Source organism: Pectinophora gossypiella, chromosome 15, assembly GCF_024362695.1.
Source record: "Pectinophora gossypiella chromosome 15, ilPecGoss1.1, whole genome shotgun sequence".
Taxonomy (NCBI): Eukaryota; Metazoa; Arthropoda; class Insecta; order Lepidoptera; family Gelechiidae; genus Pectinophora; species Pectinophora gossypiella.
This window is the reverse complement of record NC_065418.1, coordinates 15821228-15849001: the sequence shown is the minus strand read 5'-3', so window position 1 is coordinate 15849001 and position 27774 is coordinate 15821228. Positions and strand designations below refer to the sequence as shown.

At 48.4% G+C, this 27774-nt stretch overlaps 3 protein-coding genes and 1 long non-coding RNA gene across 6 annotated transcripts; 3 read left to right on the top strand and 1 right to left on the bottom strand.

The window, feature by feature from the left end:
- Positions 1-795: 795 nt before the first annotated feature.
- LOC126373007 (uncharacterized) lies at positions 796-3870 on the top strand. Of its 3 annotated transcripts, none has more exons than XR_007567269.1 (3): positions 796-1468; positions 1751-1913; positions 3766-3870. It is a non-coding gene; the product is annotated as an uncharacterized LOC126373007 (long non-coding RNA). The 3 variants fall into 3 exon arrangements; XR_007567267.1 differs by having other exon boundaries at positions 1202-1468; positions 1713-1913; XR_007567268.1 differs by having other exon boundaries at positions 1205-1468; positions 1726-1913.
- Positions 3871-3900: 30 nt separating this feature from the next.
- On the top strand, positions 3901-7302 carry LOC126373494 (translation initiation factor IF-2-like; the record flags this gene model as incomplete). The annotated part of the gene is made up of 9 exons (XM_050019647.1): positions 3901-4223; positions 4303-4725; positions 4795-4942; positions 4985-5104; positions 5697-5748; positions 6332-6401; positions 6547-6596; positions 6752-7107; positions 7180-7302. Coding segments are annotated over 9 exons (1650 nt in total), but the record flags the coding sequence as incomplete, so codon positions are not given.
- A 1395-nt stretch (positions 7303-8697) lies between these two features.
- Positions 8698-19242, top strand: LOC126373493 (potassium voltage-gated channel protein eag). Its single transcript, XM_050019646.1, has 17 exons — positions 8698-8834; positions 10092-10234; positions 10418-10535; positions 10662-10774; positions 11232-11363; positions 11681-11790; positions 11922-12317; positions 12401-12824; positions 13560-13759; positions 13824-14076; positions 14148-14359; positions 14438-14653; positions 14723-14941; positions 15019-15261; positions 16014-16217; positions 17439-17563; positions 19134-19242. The coding sequence occupies exons 2-17, from the start codon at positions 10156-10158 to the stop codon at positions 19240-19242; spliced, it is 3153 nt and encodes a 1050-aa protein (XP_049875603.1). The 5' UTR covers positions 8698-8834; positions 10092-10155.
- LOC126372996 (RAC serine/threonine-protein kinase) lies at positions 18999-25915 on the bottom strand. Its single transcript, XM_050018933.1, has 5 exons — positions 25350-25915; positions 21966-22104; positions 20730-20927; positions 19688-20464; positions 18999-19491 (listed from the first exon to the last, which is right to left on the bottom strand). Exons 1-5 carry the CDS (start codon positions 25652-25654, stop codon positions 19426-19428), a joined length of 1485 nt encoding a protein of 494 aa, XP_049874890.1. The 5' UTR covers positions 25655-25915; the 3' UTR covers positions 18999-19425.
- Between the last annotated feature and the right edge of the window lie 1859 nt (positions 25916-27774).

The following is a 27774-nucleotide window of genomic DNA, read 5'->3' as shown; positions in this document are numbered from 1 at the left end:
TACTGTAGGTGTAATGGGATCTTACACCTAGCAAATAAAAGACTCCATTCGCGTAGTGAAATGAATTGTAATTGTTATTTTCAGGATATCTAATGACATGTACAAAATGTCTACGCAACTAGTGGTACGTTTGCACATTATAAACTTATTCTTCTATCAATTAAAAAATGAGCACTATTTCTGCAAGAGAAGACTGCATGAAGACCATTCCTACAGCAAAGTTCAAGTTCCAGAGAAACGTACAAAAGTCGAAAGTGGTAAGTTTTACACATCTTGAATCAATGATGATATACACAAATATCCAGTTACGGGCAATTATTTTGATATTGTTTTACTTTTCATATTTATCTACAGATAGAACACAAAAAATATTGCCCTCGACAGAATGGACTAGGTATGGGTGTGGCGTAGTAGGATGTTTATTTGTTTTTGTTTCTGTCGATTTAGAACTGTTGTGATGTTATTATTTTTTTTTATTTTGTGTTTCTTATTTCAGATGCACCCATTTACTCCACCCCTCGAAGCCACGAAAAAATTTCTGACATCAATTTGTGCAAGAATTTACTCTTGGTACATGAGATCCAAAAAACAATCCATTATAAAATAAAATAATTAATAAATAGCACTACCTGTTTCATTTCAAATTCCCATTCCAAATAACAATAATTAAATTTTATCACGAGGGTGAATAGGGGAGGCCATTTAGGCTTAAAAGGCTAAAATTGCTACCACCCAAATCTACTAACTTCCAAGGCAAATAATTCAATTTAAAAAAGGCTTTTCGGCGGGAAACGGGAACGGGACAGTTGCTTTCTTCATTGAGTAATCTAAATAATTAATACGAAGTGGTGTTTTGTGATTAATGATCGCATTAAGTTAGTCGGAAGACATTCGCGAGTGTTATTATATTGGAGTATTCAATAAACAAAGTGTATCTGCCTATTTTCGCTTCGTGCCGGGAAGCCGCTTCATAACTCAAAAGTTTTTGCGGACTTTTGAGTTAATTCGTTTGGGGTTCGGAGTAGGAGTCTACTCCGAGGGTGGGGGCTTAGGTTTCATCATCATCACCTTTCATTATTTCATTAATCATCAAGAAAAAAAATACGTCAGACATGGCTGTATGGGCATAGTTCCCTTTGCCTTACCCTTCGGGGAAAACCAAAACAAAAAAAAAAAATCAATTTAAAAAAAAAGAGCTGTCATATTCTATAAGAGCAGTTTCCATTCCACAGAGCATTTTTTTTACTATGGAACATTTCCGTCTGATGCGTAGCATCTACTTGGTCTGTGTCTGTGTTTTCTTGGTTGTTTTTCTGAAATGAAAACTTCAAATTTTAATCAAAGGGTTATAAATTACTATGAAAACTTGGTGATAACTTATTATAATAAAGTGACATAAATTGCGAAACGTTATTAGATATAACAGATTGGCCCCGATTCCTGCAGACACCGCCTAATTTTATTTTAGGTTATATCCGTCATTTTCGTATCCGTCGAAAAGGAAAGGGACGGATGATTCACAGCTCTTAATTTTAGGAAGAATGAGTAAATTAATGTGTCGGGTTATTGACTGACGTAAAATTTTTAGACGGTTGGTTTAGATTTGTGCTTAAAATTGACGTGTGTTCCATAAATTTTATGCTTGTCGATTACCCGTCCCTTTCCTTTTCGGCGGATAAGAAAAGGACAGATATAACTTAAAATAAAATTAGATGGTATTTACAGGAATTAGCACCTATACGTATTTTAGATTTACATGAATTAATGAAGACAATTTTGTTGAATTTACTGTCTAAGCTGGCGGAATTGTGATAAAATATCGTATTGTGATTATTGTTACTGTGCGGCGTCGTAGCGGTCCGGTAGCAGATAGGTGGTCAACCACTGCCGTGGACATGGTCTTAGCACAGGAGGTATGTTCACCCTTGTATGCTTTTTCTTTACCTTAGCTAGTTTAGCCACGCTCTTAACAGTGTAGCATTCCCATGAATGTCCATTCAACAATTCAATAGTGAGGTATAAATAAAGGTAAGTCCTCAGTAATTATAAAAAGGAATTACTTATCATTACTTATGTAGGTACTATATATTATCGATATTTATTTCTATGTGACAGAATTCGTGATGATACAACATGTTTATTCACTCAGTACCTATTGTTTATGTACTGCATCTTTATATTTTATCACTCAACATTAAACTCCCAAGATAAATTCAACACTTTAGCAGTCAAATTTACTTTGCTACGGTACTACCTCACCACACTTGTTAGGAAACAACCTATGCTCCTCTTGTACTTATTTTATCTAATTGATGAACACACCATACACTTGTGGTGCTTGGTAGGTATACTTGTAGAATCATGGAAGCTTCATAAAAATAATTGTTGATGATTAATTTTGAGGTTAGAAAGTTTACAGAATTTTTCAGTTGGAAATAACTGTGGTGTACAGACAGAAATCTATATATTTAAAACTATATTTTAACCATTTGAAAGCTGCAATGATGGTTGTTTTAGAAGAGGCGAATTATCCAATGCATGTGTATAGTTTAGCTGTTCTTACTATACAGGTTTTTATGTACATAGTAAGTGGTACAGGAGTAGTGTAACAGACTGTCTATTCCTGCTTGGGGAAGTTGCTGATAGATAAATTTAGTTTCAGTGTGCAGTACAGTTACTATAACATTCTCAATAGGTTACTTAAATGATATGTATACCCACTTTATTTACATATATAGATTACTAGCTTTAGCCTGCAGAATCGCTCATGTTTAATTCGGATTAACACAGTTCCCTTTTTCAGATTTAGAACACAGAAGGGCAATCAGAACAGAATCTAATCCAAAACCAAAGCAATAGCTTTGGTAAGACAATAGTCTTATTCTTTAAAAGTCGAGGAATATTATGAATCTAACTAAACTAATTAATTAAATCCAGTCAAACCGAATCCGAACCTGAAAAGCAGTCTTGCCTGCTAATCAACTGTATGTTGATTAATAATCAATTATTTACATATCTATTTTTTTTTCTTTTATTTAATTTTGTCCTATAGGGGGAGATTTGTAATTAGCATATAGATACTAATGATTTTATTTACTGTACTATTCAGCTGTTAATCTTCCTAAAAGTAAATAAATATACTTAATATAAATTAAATATAGTATGAATACTATACTAGAATAATTGCAATTACTTTGGTTAAATTGATGCAATGATGGTTATAGTGTGATAATAGATTATACTTATTGAAGTATTTAGTTAGTGAGTGGGCTTTGTTTTCCACATTTAGACTATAAGATGGTCCATTGTGCGCACTATTATTGACTACGTAAGCCAACCTAACTCCTTCCAGAAACTCGGAAGCCTCCTGGGGTTTTCGGTGATTGACCCCCATGCCTTTGAGGATTTGTACCCGTTGTGCTGGCACTCCAGTGTATTTCAGGACTACATGGGAGGCAGTTTCTTCTGCATACAGACAGCCTCTACAGAGTGGGCTGTTCGTTAGGTAGCCCTAAATTGAATAGATGCTTATCGAGCGGGCATCGATTTATAATGCTGCCTACGAGCAAGGCAGTCGACGAGCGAGGCTCTCGGATGTCGTATGAAAGATATCCTTCGACCGTCTGCAGGTGGGCAACTGTGTATATCTGTCATCGTGTCGTTGCTGGGCATGGCCCCTTACCCACAGATATAACTGTCTATTTAAGTAAATGTGTAGTCATTACATGCGTCATATCAGAGGTGTGATTTTTGTGTCGGGTGCAGCCGATGTGCGTGGAGGGCGCGGGCGGCTCGCACGGCGCGTACGTGGCGTACGTGGCGGCGCTGAGCGGGCGCGCGGGCGCGCGGGCCGGCGTGTGGCGCGAGCACTCGTACGCGCGCCAGCACGCGGCGCCGCGCGCGCTGCCGCGGTCGCTGCTGGCGCCCGCGCCCGAGCCCGACGGGCCCGCGCCGCTGGACGTGGGCTGCGAGGCGGATCCGCCCGAGCCCGCGCCCGCGCTGCCCGGCGGGCTGCACGACGGCGACGCCGCCGACGACCGGGACGACGAGGGCGACGACGACTGGGAGGCGCGCCTGGCGGCGCAGGCGCCCACGCCGGCGCTGGCGCGGCTCACGGCGCGGGTGGCCGACGTGCTGCGCGACCTGCGCCTGGCGCGCCTGGCCGCCGGGCCGCGCGTGCCGCGCGCGCTGCGCCAGGACCAGGCCCGCGCCGCCGCCGCCAGGTGAGTCCCTCTCGACCGCTTCGCTACATCGTGCCTCTGTCCGTCGCCGACTGGGATACTCACGCGAGGGTGTCCGCAGGCTGCGGCGCGCGCTGGCGCCGGCGTGGGCGTGGGGCGGCGCGGCGGGCTGGCTGCAGGCGCTGGGCGCGGCGCTGCCGGGCGCGGCGGCCGCGCGCCTGCGGGACGTGCTGCTGGAGCTGCGCCGCGCCGCGCCGCGCCTGGCCGCGCGTCTGCCGCCCGCCGCGGCGCCGCCGGCGACGGAGGCGGGCGGCGCGGGCCCCGCCGGCGGGCCGCTCGTGGTGTGGGTGAGCGCGGGGCGCGCGCGCGCCGACGCGCGCTGGGAGCGGCGGCTGCGCGCCTGCGTGTGCGTGCGCACGGTGCGCGCGCCGCCCGCGGCCCCCGCCCCCGCGGCCCCCGCGGCCCCCGCGCCGCCCGAGCGCTGGTGCGCGGCGCAGGCGGCCGGCGCGCGGGCCGCGCTCGCCGACGTGCTGGCCGACGCCGGGTGAGGACGGCGGGTCTCGCAGTGGTGTGTTACGAGTGAGCTCCCCGATGACGAACGCCGTGGCCGCAGGTCGCGCGCGGTGATCCTGTGCGGGTTCGGCGCGGGCGCGGCGCTGGCCAGCGCGCTGGCGGGCGGCGGCGTGCGCGGGCTGGCGCTGCTGGGCGCGGCGGAGGCGGAGGCGGGGGCGGGGTCGGCGCCGACGGTGCCGTGGCTGGCGGTGCGCGGCGGCGCGGCGGCGGGGCGCGCGGCGGCGCTGGAGCGCGCGGCGGGCGGCGGGCGGCTGGTGCTGGTGGAGGGCGCCGACGCGGCGCTGCGCCTGCCCGCCCGCACGCGGCGCCGGCTGCGCCTGCCGCAGGCCGCGCTCGACGCCGCCATCGCCGTGAGTCGCCCGCTTATGATTTCCGCGAAGCGTTTTCGTTACCCCCTCTCCTATGTTATTCTATCGTTTCGTTTCCCTCCGTTTTAGGGTACCGAGCCTCGAAAAAAAACCCAAGCCCTACCTACGCAGAGTCCCTATGTCGTTCGTCTATCGAGACCCTTTTCGCTATCCTTTGAAGCTGTCAAAAAAATCTAAATCGCTTCAAAATCGATGCAATCCATTTTTAATTTTATTTTCGAACATTTCGAAGGGGAATCGAAACCTACGGGACACTTCCCGTACACACAAAGTCGTGAAATTTCGCAAGAAGGGAGATCCTACGGCACGAATAAAAGAGAACATCGGAAATCGTTAATTTCCTATTATAAACTTTTAGTAGGTAAACTAAACACAAACTATGTCGACTAATATAGAGATATAGAGATATAATAGAGTTCTTCAACGTCAAAGTCGAAGTTTCGGAACCCTCAGTGCGCAAGTCGACATAAAAGACTTTTTTAAATCATGCCTTTTAAGACTAGAACATAATTACGTCCGCGAATAAAACAAAATAATCGGTTATTGTCATCCAACTTATGTGTTCATATCGCAGGAAGAAGTCGCCGTTTGGGCGCGCGAGGTTGCCGAAGGAAGCGTGGAGAACGGTAATTATTTACGTCTATATTTGCATGTATATGAATATAATGGTGCTAATTCCTGTAAATACCATCTAATTTTATTTTAAGTTATATCTGTCATTTTCTTATCCGCCGAAAAGGAAAGGGACGGGTAATCGACAAGCATAAAATTTATGGAACACACGTCAAATTTAAGCACAAATCTAAACCAACCGTCTAAAAATTTTACATCCGTCAATAACCCGACACAGTTAAGTAGACAGCACGTCAAACGGATTGCATACCAGCGACGTACCTTTTGATTCGCACGGGTTATTCATTCATTTACTCATTCGTTTCTCTGAAATAAAGATTTTTTATTAATACATTTGTTTTATAAGTAATTACATTATTCTATACTGAATAACTAAATTCACCTGAAATAAAGAAACAACATTCGAAGCAAATAATTCACATTTTTACATAACCTCTTCTTCAGAAAATAAAATTATATTTTTGACATTTTAAAAGACAAAGTTTATTAATACCATAGAGAACGTAATGAGTCCATGGATCTCATTTACATGAATAAATCTTCGCCGATATTAATGTAGTTGCATGGTGTCGACAGAGCGGAGCCGCGGCGCCTCGCCCGAGCACGAGGACTACGCGCACCTGCCGGCGCCGGCCGAGCCCGACACGTCAGTATGGCCCACCAGGGCCCCCGAGCGTGGGCCCACGCGGCGCCGCTAGGGCCCACGCTCGCCACACTGTCGCGACCAATGCGGAGCCACTAGGGCCCACGCTCGCCACGCTGTCGCGGTCAACGCTTATGTCTCTTTACAGAAATCCGAGTTGCGGAACGCCTACAAATACACGCGCTATCGAAATAGTCGGTAAGTAACGCTCGAGTCGCAACCGTAGTAGTGGTAACAGACGATCGAATCTGTTCGGACCGCACCACGAACCTGGTTTGCCGTTGCGCCGCTCATTATTATTATTGCTTAAGAATTGACTTGTCGCGTTAAAATGAGTGGTGTGTGCGGCGCAGAGGGCCGCGTGGTGGCTCGCGTGTCGGGCAGCACGCCGCTGCTGCTGCCGCCGCGAATGTCCAGCAGCACGCCGCAGCTGCTGCCGCCGCGAGTGTCTAGCAGCACGCCGCTGCTGCTGCCGCCGCGCCGCGCTGCGCCCCTGGCCGTGCCGGCGCCCGCCGACATCATGCAGATGCCCATCGTGTTCGCGGACGACGAGCCGGCGCCGCCGCTGCCGGCCTCGCCCATGCTCGGTGAGCAACAACATCTCAAATCACGCAAGGTTCGATTCGGACCCGTTCTAATACGCGAATCGTCGATTGCAGACGCGAGCGGCGGGGACAGCCCGGTGACGGTGACGAGCGGCGGGTCGAGGGTGAGTACGGCGGACTTTGACGGTGGCGGTGGCGGGAGGGGCGAGAGGCGCTGACGTGCCCTTGTGTTGCAGGGCGGCGCGGCGCTGAAGTACACGCGCGTCATCGTGGCCAAGCGCGGCGCCAGCGCGCGGCCCGTGCTGCTGCGGCGCGTGCTGGGCCGCGGCCGCGGGCCCCGCTGAGGGACGCGCGCGGCGGCGTGGCCGAGGCGGCCCGGCTGAGGGACGCGCGCGGCGGCATGGCCGAGGCGGCCCGGCTGAGGGACGCGCGCGGCGGCATGGCCGAGGCGGCCCGGCTGAGGGACGCGCGCGGCGGCATGGCCGAGGCGGCCCGGCTGAGGGACGCGCCCGCAGCCTCGCCCGCACTGATATACACTGACCTCTGTACTGATAGCTAATAAACTATTTTCAAATTACTAATATTTTCTTTATATGTACTTAACCCTCCTAAAATTATAGATTTATAGACACGTTCTTCAATGATGTGCAAAAGCAACCTATTATTATTATTAACATAGGCAAAAATAATATACTACGTAAAACAGAGTCCTAGAAACATTGCCACTCTGAAGCCTCGTATCCACAACAATTACCTCGCAACACGTAATGCTCAACATGTGTGGCAACGTTACACAACAGCGCACGACATTGCCAGCTGAAGCGCAACATATCGCGCGACTTGTTTTTGTTTAGAGAGCATCGTTAGTTTAACATCAATTGTTGTTGAAGGTAGACGTGACGCGTAACAACACTAGTTCCTCTGACGACGCAGTAGGTGCGCTAACTTTCAACATGTCGGGCAACATGTGCAACCGTGTGCCAAATGCCCGGATCTAAACGCTGATGATGTTAACTACTACCTACCTATTATATAAATGCTGATTGTCACGAGTGCCGTAATGGAGGTGTTGATTATTATGATTGGATTTAGTAGGTGAATGTTTGAAAAATGCATAATATTGTAGGTATGTTCATGTAGTCTGTGCTACTAGTACCTATCAGAACGTTCGTTCAGTTTAGTAACAGTTACTAAGTAACTACCTACTTACAAAAAATCCTTAGCGTCCTAGGTCATGTGTTTATTAGAATTAATACAATGACGAAGGCACATGAAATAGGGTGGGTAGGTTAGACTAGGCGCCTGTTTTTTCATTTTGACGATATTCAGCACTATTTTCTTACCGACCACAGTAATACCTACTGCTCGCTATATTAATTCGATCGTTCGTCTTTCCTTCATTTATTTATTTCCAATTCAAATATTCTTTCGGTCGGGTATGCAGATACGAAATAATGAAAGCGGACCTCTCGAAGTTCGGCCATAAAATATGCATCGATGGTGCAGTTCGGAGAGGCACTCGGATTCCGACGGGAAAGCGGTCGGTCACCCGCGGCGTGCGCGCGGCGCTGCGGCGGGCGGGGGCGGGGGCGGCGGCGCGGGGCGGGCGGGGGCGGCGGGGCGGGCGGGCGGCAGTCGCGCGGGGTCCGTCCGCCGCGCCGTCCGCCCGCCGCCGCGCCCAGCCCGCGGCCTGCACGCGCCCCGCCCGCCCCCGCCCCGGGGGCCATGAGCGCGCGGGCCGACACGTTGCCGAGGCCGCAGCCGCTCGCATCCAACGGTCTGACCCGACGCAGAGTGCCGTTCGCCTCGTTCGTCGGTGGCGGCGGTGGTGGTGGTGGTGAAGTTCTTCGTCGAGGATTCTTGGGATAGATATTTCTATGGGCGGCCCGAGGTAAGTCCACGGGCGCGTCGAGCCCGCGGTAAACAGTATCGATCGGGTGCACGCGGCCCCGAGCACGGAAACATTAGCGCGAGTCCTCGTGCCGTGATCGATGTGACCTCCGCCGTCCGCCGTGTGCTGTGACGCCGCACACCACCGACCGCCTGCATACTGCCGACGTCACGCGACACCCCTTTAATAAGGAAAACGACTACGAAGTCTGACGACTACCTATCCCTTGCTTATTATTTTGACGAAATGATAACCTACTTTTTATAAGTATACTACTTATATAGTAAACAGAAACAAATGTAGACCTACTTTTAAATAGGTATTTTAATTTAAACGGCAGAGACGCTACACACGCATTCCCAAACGACTACCTAACTAGTATTTTAACACAGGTGCAGGTAAGTAACATGAGTAGGCAACCCTCTTGTTCGTTACATCGACCTACCTTAATTGACCAAGTAACTAACAGGTATTCGGTTGAAATAAAAATCTATAATGTACGTCACACTGCGCTATAGAAGTAACGTATATAACGTAAGCAGTACTGACATGTACCTACATACCAAGCCCGCCTAAACCCTGTAAGCGAACGGTTTTTATATGCTGCGGTAGTCTAACTAAACGATCTTCAATAGCGGTGGAGGTACGTTTTTATTTTCTCTAATAAGAGCACAGATACGTAATCTTATTTATTATTGTTCAATTTATTTCAGTAAGTTAAACAGAATAAAGCCGTAGGAGATATAGTGCAGTACTTAGTATTAGGTACTTACTGTTTTCATCAGGTCTGTGTGGTGAACGAATACGCGCATTGGTACCAAAGCGTGTCGTTGATCCTAACATCAATTTTTGTTCCCTAGAGTTAAGTATTTTATGGTTATAAGTATTCAAAGTAAACTGCATTTCACACTTGCTTACTTCGTACACTCGTAGGTTGGGTAGATCAGCTGTCAGTAGTGTTTAGAAGAAGTGTTAGGACTGTCTCCCTGCCGCCTGTTCGCTTGCTGAATGGAGACCTTAATCGGAACGGAATCAAATAGTATAGCTGTCGTGCCCCTACAAATTAACAAGATATTTTTTGTTTAGTAGGTACATAACTACGTTGGTAGATATAGCAGCTATTGTGACGGCGTTGTATGCAGTGCGTGGCGTTAGCGAACCGAACGATAAGAGTAAGGCACTGTAGTAATAATAATGGTGGTGGTGCGGCACGGTAGCGGCGATCGGTGGAAGCATGACAGGCGGCTATACCCACAGGGCGGGCAGCGAGGCGGCGGCGGGTGTGCGCCGGCAGTAGCGGCGCAGCAGGCGGCAGGGCGCCATGCCGGGCGGCCGCCGGGGGCTGGTGGCCCCGCAGAACACCTTCCTCGAGAACATCATCCGCCGCTCCTCCAGCCAACGTAAGTCTTCTCTCGTGTAGGTAGTGATATCACTGACGACCTCATCAACTCTGATGTGATAATTGATGAGCGGGACGTGTCGCTAGTAGACCACGGTGGCCGATACCAGCGCCACTGTCGCCCCGTGTCTCTGGCTCGCCCCTCTCCACCAAACACCCTCTCATTCTCTTGTCTGTTCAGCAGACAGCAGCTTCCTGCTGGCCAACGCGCAAATTGTCGACTACCCGATCGTCTACTGCAACGAAACTTTCTGTAAGATGAGCGGATACAACAGAGCCGAAGTCATGCAAAAGTCCTGCAGGTAAAATCACTTTTAACCTTAAACTTCGGACAGATCATCGAAAGGACCAATTACTAATAAAGGCATAGCTTTTCAAGGTGATCTGCATTTGAATATACCTAATAATGTAGTTGGTGTGTGCGGCAGGTGTGCGTGGATGTACGGCGAGCTGACGGAGAAGGAGGCGGTGGAGCGCGTGGACCGCGCGCTCGACCACCACCTCGCCGACCAGTTCGAGATCCTGCTCTACAAGAAGAACCGTAACTACTATCCGCTATATCACAACACAACCCCATCGTATAACGCACCCGATAATTAAACTTGTTCGTTCCACTCCGCGTTACATTTTACGATGTCCGGTGGACGCAGCCGGATGACGGAAATGAACGCATTTCATTTTATTCGGACGCGAGGGATTACCTTGGAACACGATCGCGATCCCATGATATATGACGGAATGAATAAACTTCGCCTTTTATTGTTGCTGATATGTAGGTCCTCATGAATCATGTTTTTGATCCGAGAAACGTGAGCGAGTCGTATAGGTAGGTAAAAACTTTAACCGACCTAAGAATTCTCTATTACCTAGATGACGATTACGACATGGAATGGCGTGGAATTAGTTTCGTATATGTAGAGGTAGTGCACAATTAAACATGTTGAAAGTTACCAGCAAAGAATGTGATGTGTTTGTAACAAGTTGTGTGTTTGTTGCAGGCACGCCGCTGTGGCTGCTGGTACAGGTCGCGCCGATCCGTAACGAGCGCGAGCTGGTGGTGCTGTTCCTGCTCACATTCCGCGACATCACGGCGCTCAAGCAGCCCATCGACGCCGATGACCCCAAGGGAGGCGAGTATTTCCCATCCCCTGTTAGGGGAGAGAGCAGCAGGCAATTGTAGTATGCATGTGTGCCGATCACAGTGCCCTGGCGTACGCACTGCTGCTGGGCAGACATCAATAGTAACTAGCCGTGATCTCGCCCCACAGCTTTCTCTCACTCTTGTTCAAAACTAGAGTGACTGGGTATTTAGCAAGTAAATGTGTATAGCCTAGGCCATATCATTTGCCACAAGTTGAGATTGCGGTCGAAAGCAAAACATTTCTTTTTTAAAACAAAGTCCCTTCGTGCCGCGTCCCGCCGTCACTGACCGGCCGCTCCCTCGCAGGTCTGTCCAAGTTCGCGAAGCTGGCGCGTAGCGTGACTCGCTCGCGGTCCGTGCTGGTGTCGGCGCTGCCGGCGCTCAAGGAACCGCAGCGACAGAGCCACCTCGCACACGTCAGTACTACCGCACTAAACTGTGCACTGTAATGAGTAAATGCTAAAGATACACTTCTATTTGTTTTGAAGAAACATGTGATGCATGGTTCATGGTACATTGGATGTATGCGCGCGTGTTCGTTTCGCAGGTGATGTCGCTGTCAGGCGACGTGCTGCCGCAGTACCGGCAGGAGGCGCCAAAGACGCCGCCGCACATCCTGCTGCACTACTGCGCGTTCAAGGCTATCTGGGACTGGATCATCCTGTGCCTCACTTTCTACACGGCCATCATGGTGCCGTACAACGTGGCCTTCAAGAACAAGACGAGTGAGGACGTGTCGCTGCTTGTCATCGACTCCATAGTGGACGTCGTGTTCTTTATCGACATCGTGCTCAACTTCCACACGACGTTCGTAGGGCCGGGTGGCGAAGTAGTCTCCGACCCGAAGATCATCCGCAAGAACTACTTCAAGTCGTGGTTCCTCATAGACCTGCTCTCGTGCTTGCCGTACGACGTGTTCAACGCTTTCGACCACGACGAGGACGTGAGTAGCGCGCGTGGCTCCGCCGGTTAGGGCAGTGAGGGATGCGGAGCGAGGGCTGATGTGGCGTGGGTGCTTGCTTGCAGGGCATCGGCAGCTTGTTCAGCGCGCTGAAGGTGGTGCGGCTGCTGAGGCTAGGCCGCGTGGTTCGCAAGCTGGACCGCTACCTGGAGTACGGCGCCGCTATGCTGATCCTGCTGCTCTGCTTCTACATGCTGGTGGCGCACTGGCTGGCCTGCGTGTGGTACAGCATCGGCCGCTCTGACGCCGACTCCGGCTTGCAGTACTCGTGGCTCTGGAAGCTGGCCAACGTCACTCAGGCGCCATACTCCTACGTGTGGTCCAACGAATCCGACGGACCGGAGCTAGTAAACGGTCCGTCCCGTAAGACGATGTACGTGACGGCGCTCTACTTCACCATGACGTGCATGACGTCCGTGGGCTTCGGCAACGTCGCCGCCGAGACCGATAACGAGAAGATCTTCACCATCTGCATGATGATCGTAGCAGGTGCCGGAATTCTTCTCTTATTAGCCGGAGCACGTGTTTCCCGTCTTCCTCTCCCGTCTTCCACCTTCTCCTCCGTCGTCTCCCGCCCGATTCACATGTTAGTTCGATGTCGCACTGTGTGAGTGGTTTGCCACGTGTGCTCTCCTCATTCACTTCGTTTCACTGAACTATCCGTCCCCGAATACATCGTGTTGCCATACTCCATGTGGCGCCCGTGTGTCGGTTGTGCGCGCGGCGGCGTCCGCGGCGGCGACGTCGCCTGCCCGCCGCGGCCTGCAGGCACGCTGCACGTGTCCTGCAGGCGCGCTGCACGTGTGCTGCACGCGGCCCGCAGGCGGGGCCGGCTCGCAGACGCCCGGCGCGCGCGCAAGTGTCGCGCGGGTGACCCCCCCCCCCCCCCCCTACCGCGGGTGACCCCTCACCCCCGCCACCCGTGCAGGCCCACGGCGCGCACTGTACGTCGCTCGCAGCTCTCACATTGTAACCCTACGCGCTATTGTACTCGTGCGTTGTGCGCTACTAACAATAGTAACAATGTATTTAGTGTCCGTCGATTTTGGCGGTTAAAAAATGCATTCTCGGCATTATTTTCAGTTGATCTACTTTTTTATTAAAGAGGCAGAAATTCACTTAAGCCTCTCCGGCATTTTCGCTTCCGCAAGTCGCGCCGGCGAAAGCGCCTCGATGCTAAAAGGAACTCTGCGCTTGTATTAACTTGAAAGCGAACTGTCACAGCGCTGCTGTACGCGACAATCTTCGGGCACGTGACAACCATCATCCAGCAGATGACGTCCGCGACGGCCAAGTACCACGACATGCTGAACAACGTGCGCGAGTTCATGAAGCTGCACGAGGTGCCGAAGGCGCTGAGCGAGCGCGTCATGGACTACGTGGTGTCCACGTGGGCGATGACCAAGGGGCTCGACACGGACAAGGTATGCGCCGGCCGCGCCCGGGGGTGGCGCGCGGCGCCCGCGCTCACCGCCTCTCTGCCCGCAGGTGCTCAACTACTGCCCCAAAGACATGAAGGCAGACATCTGCGTGCACCTCAACCGCAAGGTGTTCAACGAGCACCCGGCGTTCCGGCTGGCGTCCGACGGCTGCTTGCGTGCGCTCGCCATGCACTTCCACATGTCGCATTCGGCTCCGGGCGACCTGCTCTACCACACCGGCGAGTCCATCGACTCGCTCTGCTTTATCGTCACCGGCAGCCTCGAGGTCATCCAGGACGACGAGGTGGTCGCCATCCTCGGTGAGTGAGTCGCCCCCGCCACCCCTCTCCCGCCCCCCGCCCCGTTTCGTCACAAGACACGCGTGTTGCAGGCAAAGGCGACGTGTTCGGGGACTCGTTCTGGAAGGACAGCGCCGTCGGCCAGTCCGCGGCTAACGTGCGCGCGCTCACCTACTGCGACCTGCACACGATCAAACGCGAACGCCTGCTCGAGGTCCTCGACTTCTACCAGGCCTTCGCGAACAGCTTCGCGCGCAACCTCACGCTCACCTACAACCTCCGACATCGACTCATCTTTCGCAAGGTAGAGGTCACGCCATCTCCCGCCTCCTCATAAATTACTCATACCCACTGATCGTTAACGACACCGCGCGTCGCCCAGGTCGCGGACGTGCGGCGCGAGCGGGAGTTGATGGAGCGACGGAAACGAGAGCCGGCGCTCGAACAGGCGCAGGACCACCTCGTCCGCAAGATATTCTCACGCTTCCGGCGCGAGCGCAGCGTGGCCGCGGCGCCGGCGCCGCCGCCCGCGCGGCCCGACGCCGACCCCGAGCGCGCGGACGCCGCGGCCGGCGCCGGCGCCGCGGCCGGCCGCGACGTGGCGCGCTTCATCCGGCGCCGCTCGCTCGGCCGCACGTCGCCCGTGGGGGCGGGCGCGGCGCCGGAGGAGGGCGCGGGGGCGGGCGCGGCGCCCGCGGGGGCGGCGGGGGCGGCGCGAGGCAAGTGGGGGCGGCTGCTGGCGGGCGGCTCGCTGGACGCCGAGGCGGCGCCGCGCGCGGCCTTCACGCGCAGCCTGAGCGCGCGCGCCCCGGCCGCGCCGCCCGACCCCGCGCCCGTGGCCGAGCCGTCCACCGCGGCCCAGCCGCCGGCCGCTCTCCCGCTTAAGGTGAGTTTTTCGTTTTTGCGGTGGGTTCGATGATTATTACGGTTGTTACTTAACCTCGCAAAATGTACCCCATTCAGGTCGCTTTCGCGAAAGGTCGCGCGGCCAGTGCGCTCGCAGCCGGAGGCTCCCGGCAGGACACGATCGAGGAGGAGCTGGACGAGCGGCGGCCGGTGGCCGTGCCCGCCGCCGCCAGCGCCGTGGCGGCCGCGGCCAGCGCCGCCGCGGCGGCCACGGCGGCCGCGTCGCACGCGTCACACGAGGCCGCGTTAGCGGAATTACGTCGCGATGTGCGAAATGAAGTGCAGCGAATGCAGCAAAAGGTATCATTAACATGATTTAATTTTCGAAGGGCGATTCCGATCAATATAATGAAGGTCTCGGAGCAGGAGATATGAGAAAAAGCCGACTCAGATCGAATAAAAAAATACTTACATCAAAAATAATAATAACATAATAATTGTTGCCCGATGTTAAGGTTATTTCAAGAGCGTCCTAAATTGTAAAATACTTAAAAGAGTAAGTAGTTTCTTTATTTAATCCCAGTTTAATTATTTGTGCTGGCGTAGCTTTTCACTAGTCATTATTTATGTGTACAGTTTAAGTGTTATAAATAACATAAGTACCTAGCCTAGTATAGCTTGAATACTTGTGTTGAATACGTTACACATTCCCAGAAATTCAAATTAATTAAATATTCTATGTGTAAGGGCCAAAGCCAAGCCAAAGGGTTCCGGCTTCAGCGCTCCACCTTCACTTGTAGTTGTAGGAGTTGATCGTTAACTCAAAAATTCGTTTAAGTAGGTTAAATTGTTTATTAGGGCTCGTGGTTTAGTACGTATAGTTTACGTTGCGCAGCGCTACCAAAAGCAAGGCGCAACGTCAGCAAAATATGTTCGGTTGAAGCCCGTACAGTATGCCTAAGCTACAAGTGTAAGATTCAGTTACCTAGTTTAGGCATCACAAACTATACTTAAGTAGCCAATTTTCTCATAAGTATTTTGTAGGTACCTAAGTATGTGGAATTACACGTAAGTTTTTGCTGAAACCAATTACTGTTATTCTTTACCGTCAGCTGGGGCGAGTGGAGGAGTTACTGACGGCGCTGGCGGCGCGGCTGGGCGCCGAGCCGAGCGAGCCCGCCGCCCCCGCGCCGGGCCCCCCCCCCCCCCCGGCCCCCGCCCCCACCCCGGCCCCCGCGGCCGCCGCCCCGCCGGCCGGGGACGAGCCCGCCAGGCCCGTTGACTTCGCCGCGCTCGCGCGCAAGAGACGGTCCAAGGTGAGCTACAAATACGGGTCAGAACATCGGGTGAAAGACGTTTTTTTACACTTCCGAACTTACACTAGTTGTGAGTCGGTAAGACGCGAACTCACTCGTTCTTTTTTTTTTCTACTCCTCTACTTTAATCTGGCATTTAAATAACCAAAAAGTCTAATATAAGTACATACATAATTAAACTCTTTGAAAAAGTGTACGCTCTATGGCCTATAAAAGCATTGTTTACAAAGTGTAACTGTACTATAATGTCGCCAAAAAAGCATTGTTGTTGTTTTTTTTTTTTTTTGACCTGGAAACTGGCACCTTTACTTTGTTTGGTGCCATAGATGTACTATAAAAAAAAAGTATACATTTGCCGCCATTTTCCCGCGCGTTGGAAAATAAATTGGAAAATTTTTGTGTTTCGTTTAAAATTACGTCGTCGTAGAAAAAGTATTGTATGCAACGTTGTATAACTATACAACTGTTGCATAAAATTTTTATGCAACAGTTGTATAAGAAGGGTCAAAAAATGCGAGTGGCGTGAGTTGCGATGTGAGCCTTGGCGAACATCGCAATAAGAGACGCCACGAGCATTTTTTGACCTAGTTATACAACGTTGCATACAATACTTTTTCTACGACGACGTAATTTTAAATGAAACAAAAATTTTCCAATTTATTTTCCAACGCGCGGGAAAATGGCGGCAAATGTATACTTTTTTTTTATAGTACATCTATGGCACCAAACAAAGTAAAGGTGCCAGTTTCCAGGTCAAAAAAAAAAAAAAAACAACAACAATGCTTTTTTGGCGACATTATAGTACAGTTACACTTTGTAAACAATGCTTTTATAGGCCATAGAGCGTACACTTTTTCAAAGAGTTTAATTATGTATGTACTTATATTAGACTTTTTGGTTATTTAAATGCCAGATTAAAGTAGAGGAGTAGAAAAAATACTATAATGATATTTTGTAAGCAGCTTATATAATTTTTATCCAATTATTTCGTCATCACAAGCGAAGTTTCACTTTCTTATATACTTTTATACTGTTCAATAATAATTCAGTAGCGTTATTTAATTGTTTAAGTTAATGTCTTTGCCCTTGAAGTTGTGAAATCTAAATGAACGCAAGGGAAATATCCGAAAATCGATAATTTGTTGTTACGCACCCGAGTAATTATAATTTGTTGTTACTTAAACAAAGTGAATGTAATGCGAGGAATGGGGGCGTGCACAGGTGCGGAGTAAAGGAGCAGCGCCACAAGTGCCGACGCCGACGACGCCCGGCTCGGCGCCGGGCAGCCCGCCGGGCGGCGGGGGCGGCGCGGGCGCAGCGGGGTCGGCGGCGGCGCGCCGGCGCGAGTTCGTGTAGCGCGCGTTGGCGCCCGGCGCGCCCCCCGCCTAGCGCCGGGCGCCGCAGTAGCCCCGCCGGCCCGGAGTGGCCCCGCCATCGTTTCTGCCCGCATCGCCGCGACGACGTCCCTCGTCGCCGTCGACGGGAGAAGGGCCGTCGCCCTAGTGATATTCCTAGTGTTAAGCGTTTGTAAAAATTGTAATTTAAGCGACGTGTACATTCGAACTATTGTTGTAGATACTCACGTTCGAGAGCGATAAGTTCGCACATTCGTTTCACCTTCGTTCGGCCTCGGCGCACCAACGACCAATATTTTTATATGATTGCGGCTCCTGATTTTATATACTGTACGCTTCGAGAAGAGTCGATTCCTACTTATACAATATAAATAAGAAGTTTTCATATACTTATATTTATTATACCTAGTTACCGGGTAGGCGGCGCGTGTCCGCCCGGTGCCGCGCCGGCACTCGCCACGGCCGGCCGCAGCCGCCCCCCCCACGGCCCACGCGCGTCGCAGCCATCACACTCATCACTACCACGCCCGCTCCGCTCTTCATCAAAAACACTCACATGACCACATCATGGATTGCTTATTCCACTTGCTTCGTAATAGTAGGCATAAAGTAGATTTATAGACACACTATAGGTACCTAGACTATCCAGTTATTTAGATGTCGTTGACTATTCTGCATATTTTTAATAGTTTTTAACACACTTTCACATTATTAGTATTTATTACCGACACCGGATTTTGAGCGGGAAACATAAGTAGTTTTAAAAAAAAATATGTAGGACTTTTTTTGTAGGGTTTTTGGCCTAGTTGCAGAAACCTTTGGGCCAAGCAAAATGTTTTTTACCTACCTACCTACCGCACCCCGTATTAAATGTAATAAATTCGATTCCAATTCATTTATTATTGGAACCCATCATAGATTTTATTGAGAATGATTTTTACAGCAATTAAATTGGTCGAGTAGGTAGCATATTATTTGGTTGAAACACTGTCGTACCGTGAGGGGCGCGGGGCGGGGCGGGCGAGCGCCTCTTGTTTTAGCATAGCTATAAAAATATAATATTGTTAACGTTTTGAAAGTTTATTGTTTACGAGACATTCGATATCCTCGCGTAGTCACTCGCCGAGTAGGTCGGCCGCGCCGACCGATTGTGTCGTGTAGGCGGACGACATTCGTTCTTCGCTAAGCCACAGCTGTCTTTTATTAAAAATATATTGAAATGAAATCTATTCACTCGTTTTATTTCTACTTTTTATCTCTTTACAGCTAAGCGTCGGCGAAAACACTGGATATATTTTTTTTATTTTGTTCGTCGACTTACACACTTTTCATAAAAGACAATAGGCCGGGAATGTACGGAGAGCGTGAGAGGCTTCGATAGTCTTGAAGTTTGACGAAATAAGAGGTCGAAATAATACTACAGAAGTATTTAATCCTAACTTTATTATATTTTATATACAAAAAGAAATGCGTAGCGCGGCCCGCCGCCGCCGCCGCGGGGCGGGGCGCGCGGCACTATACAATACTAATTCATTATCTTAACCGATGTACATGTGTCCAGCCGGCGACCGCACCTCGCGGGCGCGGCTCCTCCGAGCAAGGCGCCGGAACCACCGACGAACACGAACGTGTCGATCGACGGACCGAGCGATGGGCGACCCTTACTGTAAACCGGGTCGCTAAATGTTTCACCGTAGTATAAAAGTGTGGCGGCGCCGGGTCACGGCGCCGTGTCGCGGCCCGTGTCGCGGCGCTGTGTCGCGGCCCGTGTCGCGGCCCGTGTCGCGGCGCTGTGTCGCGGCCCGTGTCGCGGCGCTGTGTCGCGGCCCGTGTCGCGGCGCTGTGTCGCGGCGCTAGTGGCGCTGCGCCGAGTGCTGCGACAGGTGCGACAGCGCCGAGTGCGCCGATGAACAGATGTCCTGCAACAACAACACGCGACTGGTCACTTATGTCCGGAGTATAGTCTGTAGCTTCTAGTGGGACCAATATGAAGTGATTTAAAAAATGGTGGATTCAAGAGAAGAACGCCATAGAATACATCTCAGAAATTAGTAAAGAGAAACCGTACGGCAAACGAGAAGTTAAAAGAACGTGGGCAATAGAAAGGTGTCGGACCTGGTAGGAGAACTGCGGGAAGTGCTCCTCCTGTATGCGCTGCAGGCCGGGCTCGTCGGGCGGCGTGAGCTCCACGGACTCGCCGGTGAACTTCGAGTCGAAGTAGCGCGTGTCCGTCTCCGACTCCACCTGCGGCTTGAAGGGCGGCGGGATCTTCTTGGCCACCAGGTCGGCCCAGTTGACGGTGGCGAAGAACGGGTGGTGCATGATCTCCACGGCGTCGTCGGGCCCGGCGCCCAGGCGGCCCGCGGGCTCCTTGGTGAGCAGCCCCGCCAGCAGGGCCCGGCAGGCGGGCGACAGCGCCCGCGGGAAGCGCACCTCCTCCGACACGATGAGCGAGAACAGCACCTCGTGGTCGCGGTTGTAGAAGGGCAGGCGGCCGCAGGCCATCTCGTACAGCACCACGCCGGTGCCCCACCAGTCCACGGCGGGCCCGTAGTCGTTGTCCTCGAGCACCTCGGGCGCCAGGTACTCGGGCGTGCCGCAGAACGTCTTGGTGGTGCGGCCGTACGTGATGTTCACCTTGCACAGGCCGAAGTCGGCGATCTTGATGTGGCCGTCCTTGTCGAGCAGCAGGTTCTCCAGCTTGAGGTCGCGGTAGATGATGCCCTCGGCATGCAGGTAGCCCAGCGCCGACACGATCTCGGCGCCGTAGAAGCGCGTGCGCTCCTCGCTGAAGGAGCGCTCGCGCGACAGGTGGAAGAACAGCTCGCCGCCGTTGGCGTACTCCATCACGAAGCACACGCGGTCGGCCGTCTGGAACGAGTAGCGCAGCGCCTGCAACGGCGCACCTCATTCACCCATCGCTATGTGCAAGGCTAACCGACTCGTGTTCAATACTAACTTTATTACGGCCGTCAAGTTTAGTATTCATTTAAACTATATTGACGAAGCGAATTGCTGTACTTATTGTACGTCAAAACGGCCAATACTTTAAACGAATTCATACCATAGTCTGTGGCAAAAATACTATTGTAGCTATCTATCAGACCTCAGTTTTTGAATCTAAGAGTATTATATTATCATAGTGCGTGAGGCTTACAGTGAGGAAGGGGTGCTTGGTCTTCTTGAGCACGTGGTTCTCGGTGATGGTGTGCGCGACCTCGTCCTTCTGGATGATGAGGTTCTTCTTGAGGATCTTCATGGCGTACAGCTTGCCTGTGCCCTTCTCGCGCGACAGCACCACCTTGCCGAACGTGCCCTTGCCCAACACCTTCACGAACTCGAACTTCTCCAACGTCTGTGAAATACAACACACACCCACTTTTACATCACTTAAAAAATGAAAAGACATTAAATGTATTGTCAGAAAAATGTTGGTATTCTATACAAGCATATCCGTAAAATTCAAGTCAAGTCAAGAGACAGAACATAGATTATACAGATGTTAGATTCTTCAATGTATGCCAATCTGACGCCATCATTTCAGTTTGTCACTTTATGCTAAGGGAGCCTGTCATCATCATCAATTTAAGAGCCACGTTCTTGTCGGTGTTGCAAGGGAGCCTGTATGGGAGGAAAAATATATGGCAGCTACATTATATTTGTAGCTATCCTGCGCGTCATCCTGCCCAACGCTATTTTCCCTATGTTAACCATTCTTTATTTTCCTATGTTAAAAATAAAATGTCTTCTCATAATTGAATGTTTAAATACTAAAAGAGCACTTAGTCACTTTTTTACCCCAAAATACGTGTTCTGTCAAAAAGCATTTGTGCGTGCATTCAACGTGCAATGACAGGCCTATCAATATACAAATACACCATACCCTTGATATCTATTTCATTGGACTATTTTCTTTGGCTGATGTAGAGAATTCAGGATGGTGTCCTTCTAAGAATATAATCGAGTCCAATAATAAGGAAGATTATTAAGTAGATAAAGGGATGTGGTGACGTGCGTGGGGCTCGGTGGCGCTGACTCACGCGCAGCCGCCCGCAGCGCGGCCGTGCGCCGGCGCCGGCTCCACCGTGCACTTTCCTACATTCCGAGAACCTACGTTTTATACCTACGTATATTACATTAGTAGTAATGTCTAACCTAATAATGTCCTTCGACAAGGTTTATAGATACGCAAATATGTTACTCTCGACTAACGAAGTTTATGCGGACGGAGGCCCGGAGGGATCACCAGGGTGTTATGTTGCGATATCACAATTATATCACGATACATTCTTGCACAAATAATTTGTGGAAACCTCAGGTCGAGTTTGACAGCAACCCTTCCGATTACAATTTATGTGGGATTATTGTTGTGGGTGTGGAGGGCGCTACTCACGATGCGGCGCGGGTCCCGGAAGCTGGTGCCCAGCTGCGCGATGTCGGCGTCCCCGTGGTCCACGGCGGCCGCGGCCCCGCCCGCCGCCGCGCCGCTCAGCTGCCCCGACACGTAGCGGATGGCCGCCACCCATTCCTCGCTACAACACACCACATATACATCCATCATGGACCAAACCATCCACTATCTAAAATAACATTCGCTACAGGAAAGAGGAAAAAGCTTTCTAATGGCCGTACATGAATATTACTATAATTTAGAAACTTCATGTATTATATTTATCTGGTTGTGAAAATGCACGATAAGCATTTCTGCAACAAGTTTATAACTTTGTATTAGACAGTGAAGACAGAATATGTGAATGAAACATAATGTGACTACTAAATACACAGGGTATTGGTGATATCGCATCGTAACGAATAATGAGGGGGATGATTCAGATCAGTATTCTGAGTTAATATCAAGTGGAATTTTCTATCGCAAAAGTATTGAGTTGAAAAACAAATCATGAGTCTGTACAAGTACATACAGGTAGCCGTATAAAAACGTATGGGTATTAGTGACACCGTAACGAATATTTAAGGGGACGATTCAGACCATGATGGAAAGTTTTCCTGTCGGAAAATTCACAAGGATTTTAGTGTTTTCTTTTATTATTTTCAGTCCCATTTTTTGCGACGGAAAATTCCACGATGACGATGTCACTAACAGCTTGTATGAAGCCCTGTTTGGAGAATGCATGACATTGTAGGGTTGGAATCCTGGCTTGGCCTAGGGAATGCAAGCACGATCTCGCGAGATTTCGGGATCAATCCTGAAGCATAATATATTTAGTCAGTAATATTCAAGAATAAAGGTTTTGTTTTCTTTCAAAAAATATTTTGTTTTAATTTACCTCACTATCACAAACAAGCAGTCTTCAAATTTCGGGATCTCGAATTTGCGATCTCGAGTCGGGATTGTATTCCCTAGCTTGGTCAATCACTGAATTTGATTTTATGAGTTTGAATTCATGTGTGGATCATAGATAAAATGCTAGGTTTTTTTTATTTTTAAATGAAAGATTATGCTAATGAAAAATAATTTGAATGTATTTTCATGCAGTATTTTTTTTTTGAAAGAAAACTTCTAAAGTTTTCTGAATGACGTTTGTTATGCCTTTGCTTAACATTTTCTTAATTGATTGCGGCTCTCGTAACTTGACCATTTGCCGTGATGACCACACATTGTATCCAATATTTTTTATTATAAACGGCATTTGGCCACGAAAATTTGGCTAAACAGCTAGATTTGGAGGTCACATGAAGGTCAAATAGCTACATACATGATTTTTGCTATAATAAACACCATCTGACTGATTTGAAAGCTAAAAATAGAGAAAGAAGGGTAAATAATAATAATAATAATAATAATTAAGACGAAATGGTTTTGCAATTAGCGCAACTTTTTATTCTCTTACATACCAAGTTAATGTTAAGGGGTGTTCAGGATTTGTGCCCGGTTAATGGCAATAGGCTCACTCCCTTTTAGGGATACAGGAACAATGACATGGTATGTTGTTATGTTCGAATTATTCAATACTACACATTACTATCCAAGCACGGCCCAGGATAAAAAGAAAAACAGGATACCAATTGTTGCACAAAAAAAGCATAAAAAAGCATTATACACACATAAAAAGTAAAAATATGAAAATTTACAGGCGTTGCCGCCATGCTGTGGCCTAACAAGACAAAGCATTATAGGTATATTATTATCTTTATGTTAAATCTTATATTACATAGTAATAATAAGTTAAATAAAAAAATATATTTATTATTAGAATTTCATTGATATCACATGGTTTCCAGGATTTATGCATCATTAATGGCAATAGGCTCACCCCCTATTACACAAGCCTTAAATATTGTGGAGTGGGTGGACATGTCGTGGCCAGATCTTAGAATTGATCATTTTATGATGTGCTCGATCAGTTCATGAAATAGAATATCATTCATTAGCCACATCATGGTGACGATAGCAACTAAATGCATGATTGATTACTTCATGATATGACCAAACATTGGCAATCATATCATAACATTATCCACAGGTAGTGGTGCTGGTGTCGATTATATTTAAAACTTGATTGATATTATAATTGATGAATCGATGTAAATTGAGAATTTTCCATATTAATTAGGTAAATAAATTTGAACCTAAGAAATTAATTGACTATTTGCATTTTTATTACATCACATAACATCGCCACCACCTGCATTAACAATATGGCCAAATGTTGATTGAAATATCATTAAATTTGACGTTTCAACGATATGGTCAACTTAGTTGGCTATTTCATGAAATATGACCATTTCATGAAATGGTCGAAAACATCATGAAATGATCAATTCTAAGATCTGGCCACGACAGATACACACCTCTGCCTACCCTTCCAGAGATACGATTTAGATAAGTTATAGGCAGCTTGAATTGAAATAATAATGATTGGACTTGTTGTAGATCCACTCAAGGATTAACTCCTGTCTAATATAATGAACTAATTCATAGGCAATGGATTGTGAAGCTATCCCTTTAATATTTAACATCCAATTTGTTGTTAAACTTATCTTTCAAACCATTTCTTTCATCTCTTCTTATAGTGTAGGTTGTGAGGTGGATTACCAACCTCATCAACTCTGGAGTCTTTCATCGAGCAAAACTGATTTGTAACAACCAGCATATGTTATTCAATTTAGATAATACATCTAACTTTGTTGCTTGTCTGTAAGTAATGAATCAAGCGTTAACTTTGACGCGTGCCAAAATAAAGTGTGATTGTTGACATTTGCAGTGAACCCCTTGTTCTTCTTCATTGTAACAACCCATAAACATGTAACTGATAAACAAGTACTTGACGTTTGAACATTAAGGGTCCGAGAGTTCTACAGTGATTTTGATTATTTTAGTAATTCAGTCAGTAAGTATATGGAGTATGATTCTTTAAACCTTATTGTATTGAAATCAGATTTTATAGATCTGTTACAATTAAGCAATAATGTTATATGTTCACCAAATAAATACCAAGAAAGTAGTTAAGTATTAAACCCACTCATTACAATTATTTATACAGGGAACACTGAATGAATTTATTCTTGTATTTATGGGAGTCTCATATCCCCATTTAAACGCGGTAAGAACCCGTTATTATGTGTTTTAATTATGATAATAACCGCGTAAACTTAAAACAATTTATACAGGGAAGTTTAAAAAATGCATAATATACTTGTACTGTAAAATATCTTGTGTTTCCGACTATAGACATGAGCAATGCCCACTTCACACACCATGTGGGTATTGAACAGTGCAAGGAAGGAATTTGAATGAGGTGGAGATAGTACTGACCGTTCCTTCTCGTTGTCCACGGAGAAGTTGCGTTCAATGACTGTAGTCCACTGCAGGCCGCGGATCGTGAAGGTGTAGGGCCGCGGCTTATCCGTGGCCATGATCTGGCAGTCGCGCACGGTGAACTTGTTGAGCGGCTCGCGGTAGTTGTTGCGCTCGGGCTGTGCCTTGAAGCCCACCAGGTCGCCGTTGTCGAACAGGATGAAGTAGCGATCGCGCCAATTGCGGATGTGCTCACCGCGCTTCTGCAGCCAGCCCTCCTTGACGATGGTGCCGGGCGCGGCCGCGGCGCCCGCTTCCGCCATGCCTGGCTGTGAGTGCCCGCTCCGCACTCGGCCCTAGCGCCAGCTCCGACGCGCCGCCCCGACTCCGCGACACCGCGCTCCAACACGTTTCGCTCGCGAAGGCTGCGCGTTTCACCTGGACTGCCTTGCGCCGCGACGATTGATATCAAACATTTTTTCGCAATATAACGGTGTGATTGAACGATTCACAAGTATTTATTTTCCCAAAAACTATACGAACGTAAGCGACGTACGTAGCCTCGCGGTCGCAATACGACTGAATGCAAATGTACCGTCTGACTAATGACAATGAACAACGAACTTACGTACTATCGTATAGGAGAGAAAGAGAGATCCGATATGTTTGAGGATAACGCGATGACATCTTAATTTTATAGCATACTAACCTATTTTGACAAAATAGTTCAATATGTCTGCCACCAGGTGAATAAATAGCGCTGCTGTACTTGTTTTTTTTACTACGTTCCTATTCACAAATTAAAATAACGTTCCTTCATAGGATCCAAAAAGTCTCTAGGCTTGTATTTTTTTCCTGATTGTGACGTAATGCTACTACCTATTATAATAAATTACGTTGTTTATTATTCGTTACATTATTACTATGATGCGACAGCCCAATGAAAGTAACATAGCAAATTCGTAGATCACTGTTGTGGTATATAAGAATGACACTACGACTATACTATTACAGCACTTACAACAAATACGTGGGCACGCATAAGAATTCCGTACTAGATTTATGAAATTATGACTTATGTGTCCTTAGTTCACAATTATTTTTATTTAAGGAATTTCGTAAGTAAAATACATTAAAACAACTTTTCATAAAGGCCTCCCTCATAGTAGGTACCTACCTACTCCACTTTTCTCGCCTTTCGGACCTAGGTCATTATGTTTAGGGTCCCTTATTCACGTAACCTAATTTACGTAACGTAACCTGCTTATAATATTTTACCTGAGCTCATTAGCTCAAAGCTTAATATTTACTGTGCTCATAGTTCGCAAACATGTATCTATTGAGTATGATCACGGGTTCAGGATTTTTTCAGAAGTTGGATGAATGAGAAACTTGACCTATAAATGAATTATGAATGACCTGTCGATACATATTGTGTTTGATCTTGTTACCTACGAGAAGAACTTTTTTGTTTTTTTGTTTATTAAGGGATTTTCTGTAGATTTGCCACATAAGGCATTAAGTAGGCACGTATTTGGCTGGACAAATGGGTCTCTCATCCATCCAGTACAAAGTTTAAAATAACAGCCCTGAGGTTGCTCAGTTGAACCTCGGGCTCAGGGCGCCGACTAAGAGGATTATTAATTAAAAGAATTAATCAATGGACCCTACAGTGAGCCGACAGCGATTAGCGCTGGGGGAACTTTTAAAGAGAAGAACAGATGGGAAGTCCCTTCCCGGAAGCATATTATATTTTAGGCTCGTGTTTGTCCACAATCTCATCTGATGGTAAGTGCTTACCCTAGCAAATACCTAGAAGAGAGAAGTATAATTACTTATAGTCAAGATGTACCTACCTACCTGCTGTGCTGTGCTGGACTGGGAGCGCATAAAAATAGAATACGTTCAGTTGCTTATTTTCTTGGGCATGTCGTCACATCTGACTGAGGGATTGTGTCCTTTCGGACACAATAGACAATCGTTATGGGCGATAAGCTGATCCCTTATCACCATAAGGTTCATCATATCTATCTTAAAACTTCGTATCATAAGTGGCTGCAAATTGCTTTTGATTACTTGTGGCTCTGCCCACCCCATCATGGTTTACGGGCGTGAGTTTATGTACATACATAAAGTTATGTTGTTAGAGTTTATGTATGTATGTATAAAAAGTTACTGTAGGTTATCATATCACCCTCCAGACAAAGCCTCAGGCTGAGAGGTCCGGCCGGTTATAGGTACTATGCATGTGCCGATCACAGCGCCCTGGTGCACTGCTGGGGCGTAGAACGTAGTGTCTCGCCCCACAGCTTTCCCCCTGCCCCGTTCACTCTTCCTCAAAACTGGAGTGAATAATGTACCAGGTAAACGTGCGACACCTTACGCCACATCTTCCCTTACCATCGGCGAGAATGTGGATATACGCAAACGTATCTATAAAAAA

Excerpts from the sequence above, each read along its gene's own strand:
- LOC126373493 (XM_050019646.1), top strand. The coding sequence starts at position 10,156 with ATGCCGGGCGGCCGCCGGGGGCTGGTGGCCCCGCAGAACACCTTCCTC. Across the intron at positions 11,364-11,680 it reads CGCCGATGACCCCAAGGGAG|GTCTGTCCAAGTTCGCGAAG; the intron begins GCGAGTATTTCC and ends GCTCCCTCGCAG. Across the intron at positions 14,077-14,147 it reads CGAGGTGGTCGCCATCCTCG|GCAAAGGCGACGTGTTCGGG; the intron begins GTGAGTGAGTCG and ends CGCGTGTTGCAG.
- LOC126372996 (XM_050018933.1), bottom strand. The coding sequence starts at position 25,654 with ATGGCGGAAGCGGGCGCCGCGGCCGCGCCCGGCACCATCGTCAAGGAG. Across the intron at positions 20,465-20,729 it reads CCAAGCACCCCTTCCTCACT|GCGCTGCGCTACTCGTTCCA; the intron begins GTAAGCCTCACG and ends GCGCCGTTGCAG. Across the intron at positions 19,492-19,687 it reads TCCCGCAGTTCTCCTACCAG|GACATCTGTTCATCGGCGCA; the intron begins GTCCGACACCTT and ends TTGTTGTTGCAG.